This window comes from Strongylocentrotus purpuratus, unplaced genomic scaffold, assembly GCF_000002235.5.
Source record: "Strongylocentrotus purpuratus isolate Spur 01 unplaced genomic scaffold, Spur_5.0 spur5_scaffold_16, whole genome shotgun sequence".
Lineage (NCBI taxonomy): Eukaryota > Metazoa > Echinodermata > Echinoidea > Camarodonta > Strongylocentrotidae > Strongylocentrotus > Strongylocentrotus purpuratus.
Window position 1 is genome coordinate 13,203,328 of NW_022145601.1, and position 3,258 is coordinate 13,206,585.

The 3,258-nt window shown below is 41.6% G+C and overlaps 1 protein-coding gene across 1 annotated transcript; it reads right to left on the reverse strand.

The window, feature by feature from the left end:
* Positions 1 to 421: 421 nt before the first annotated feature.
* LOC115924679 (galanin receptor type 1-like) lies at positions 422 to 1,447 on the reverse strand. The gene has a single exon (XM_030987407.1). The coding sequence runs from the start codon at positions 1,445 to 1,447 to the stop codon at positions 422 to 424; it is 1,026 nt and encodes a 341-aa protein (XP_030843267.1).
* Positions 1,448 to 3,258: the final 1,811 nt, after the last annotated feature.

The window sequence follows — 3,258 nt, forward strand, 5'->3', positions numbered from 1 at the left end:
AGCTCTAATAATTCACATTCTCAAGAAAAATTAATCGGGACAAACCATGCAAGGGTATGAATAATTTAGTTGTTACTGTACACCTCGATCAACGCCCGGTTTTGACCAACTCTTCTGTGGTATTATGCAAATCAAATGCGATCTATCTATCTCTATCAGGCTATAATTCATTCAGACGTTGGACAAAGCCCTCCTCATAACATTTCCATTCTCTTCTGTCTCTAGCTGTCACCGGAGCTGTCCTAGTCCAAGCGGCCGTTCCCATGTATGATGTTAGGTCATCTCTCTATCTTCTCTTCTGCCTTCCTCTTCTTCTCTTTCCCATCCTTGGTTGCCATTTTGTTAAACGATTTGTCCATCTATTGTCCTGAAGTCTTGCTACATGCCCAGCCCGTGATTCTCCATGATGCTTTTAACCACTTTACTTTATCTCTGTCTCAGACCCTCTCCCTGTGGGTGCTTCCCTGACTATGTTTGGGTTCTTGTTAGCAAGGTTACATGAAAACACGTTTGATTGGTCCTGTTTCTCTGCGCCTCTGCAGCAAAACATCTTCTTCCATGCTCTCTGAAACTTGACATATCGAAAGGAATAGATGATGGGATTTATCCAGGCATTGGAAAAGGCCAGCAGAACGGTGACGTCGTAAAGGATGCCTTCTAATTGGACATGTTCCTTGAGAGAGAAGTTCAAGACATAGATGTCATTGGGTGCCCAGCAGACTATGTAGCAGACGAATACAATGAGAAGAGTTTCCAGGACATTCCTTCGAGCGCGTTCCCGCAGGTTAACAGCATCGGTCTGTCCGCGTAGACCACGACGAAGATGAACAGCGATCAAGATGTACCAGATGCTGATAATGCAGATGAGACCCAGGAACTGAATACTGAATATCAACACCCCAATAACTTGCTTCAACTTCATATTAGGCCACACATAGGTCAAGCATACCTGTCCGTCGATTCTTGTCAAGAATAACAAGAAAACGTTGAACGAAATCCCATATACCCAAGGAATCACAGACAACGATGCCACTCGTTTTATGTTCATTCCTTGACGGTAACGTACAGGATAAGCGATGGCATAGAATCGTTCGAATGTTATCACCACCAAGTTGACTGAGCTGGCGTTTACGGTCATCCAGAATGGATACCAAGTCATCCAAAAGGCACAGATGAACCTGTTGATTAGCACAGGTTGAGATACGGTAAGGAAGCCGGGTGCGAGGTTGAGCGCAAGCAGAAAAACCGATGTCATCAGGTCGATCAAGGATTGGTTGGCGATCAGCAAGTTTGTTGCATTCCGAAGATCTTTACTGTAACCGACGACAACCAGAACGAGTCCGTTGTCGATTATACCGCATAATCCAAATGCTATGAAAACTGTAGTCGATATGATAGAAGACGATTGAGACGATTCATCGTCACTTGATTCCGTTGACAAATTCATATCTTAATTAGACAAGGAGGATTTATTGCCGGTAATTTATGTAAGAGACTACACAAACATGTCAAGAAATATTACCGACCTCTTAACTTATGACCGTCATCGATGTGATCGTTCGCGATGTGCTGTAGTTTTTTTCTAAGCAGAACCTTTTTAAACTATACGATCGCGTCTGTAATTTCCTGTATGATGTCAGTTTGAGCATTATGCGACGAGATTTTAATCAATTGCCAATTAAGTGCCCCCGAGTCCGGCGGGATCAACACTTTTGTATCACAGTATGATTTTATGATTGCTTCTTTTGAAATGTTGACATGTCCTAATTCCAACAATCCAATTATTCGCTATATTACTTTGTTTTTTTTTACTCCTTCCCACAATTGTATACCCTTTTATGGCCATCATATTATAAATATCTTCAAGTGCATTTTCCACAGTATTCGTATCGTTCAATAAACTTATAGACGTCACAGTGCCCCCACTTTCTAAATTACTCGAAAAGTGCCCCCTTTTTACATAGGAAAGTGCCCCTTTTAATTTGTAGAAGTGCCCCTACCCCTTTTCACCTCTTATAAGTGCCCCTTTTATTTTTACAAGTGCCCCTTTTCCTTGAACAAGTTCCCGTTTTCCTTTGCAATAAGTGTCCCTTTTCACTTTTTAAAAGTGCCCCCTTCACCTCCGATAATTTGCCTTATTCAAATCAGACATGTGCCTCTTTTATTTTGGCAAGTGCCCCTTTTCCTCTGTAAGAAGTGCCCCTTCCCTGTTAATAACTACCCTCTTTTTAACTCGGATACGCGCGCCTAATATTTCCACATGTTCCCTTTTACCGTTCTGATAAGGGACCTATCCCCTTTTAATGAATGCCTCTTTTCACCTCTTATAAATGCCCCTATTAAAATCAGATAGGGGCCCCCTTTCCTTCGACAAATGCCCATTTCCTATTTTTATAAGTGCCCTTTTTCATCCCTGGGAAGAGCCTCTTTATAAGAAATGCCCCATTTTCACCTCTAATAATTACTCTTTGTACTTTGAAACGAGCTCCTTTTCTTTTCTGATAAGTGCCCCCGTTTCCTCTCATCATTAAACGCGCCCCTAATTTCAAGCGACTAACAGCACCTCATCCTAAGACTCGCTCGCTCCGCTCACTCACATTTATAGATGATATAATTATGTTACTTATCAAAGGTCTTTTCAGTCTTCCGTTATAAACAAAAATCTGCATATAACCCCATCAGGATTGGGTTTTTTGCTCTTTATAAGATGTAATTTTTCGCACTGCGACCTCACAAATCTTAACAAAATTTCCTCGCTCCATTCGTTCGGTCGCACATAAATTTGAGGACCGTCACACTCAACTGCAAAGTATGATGCTTAAACAATAGCTTGTACTATGTACAAATATCGAAATCATCCCTGATAATATAATCACAATGTAAGGGTATATACCAATGCCTAAAACATTGTATATTTCCGCTTTGAGATTTGCCTTTGAAGGTGCCCTTTTTTCTTGGTGCCCCCTCCTCCCCCCCCCCCCCCCTCCAACTTCGGAAGTCGCTTGGCCGCCCCTGACCAAAATGATGCATTTCTTGCCCCGTGATCGCATATGAATTGTTGAAAACTCTCATCACTCGTTAGAAGATCTTAATAACTCGTTGGTAGATCGGTACAAGTTGTACACAAGTCATCTCCACTCATACCGAGCTTGCGTGACTCGTATACAACCATCGTATAACTCGATAATGCGTCGTATGATAAAAAATTGATAATTCATGCAAATACCATACAAATTAGTAAATTTCAAGCTCACGCCA

Coding starts and splice junctions, on each gene's coding strand:
- LOC115924679 (XM_030987407.1), bottom strand. CDS start 1,447: ATGAATTTGTCAACGGAATCAAGTGACGATGAATCGTCTCAATCGTCT.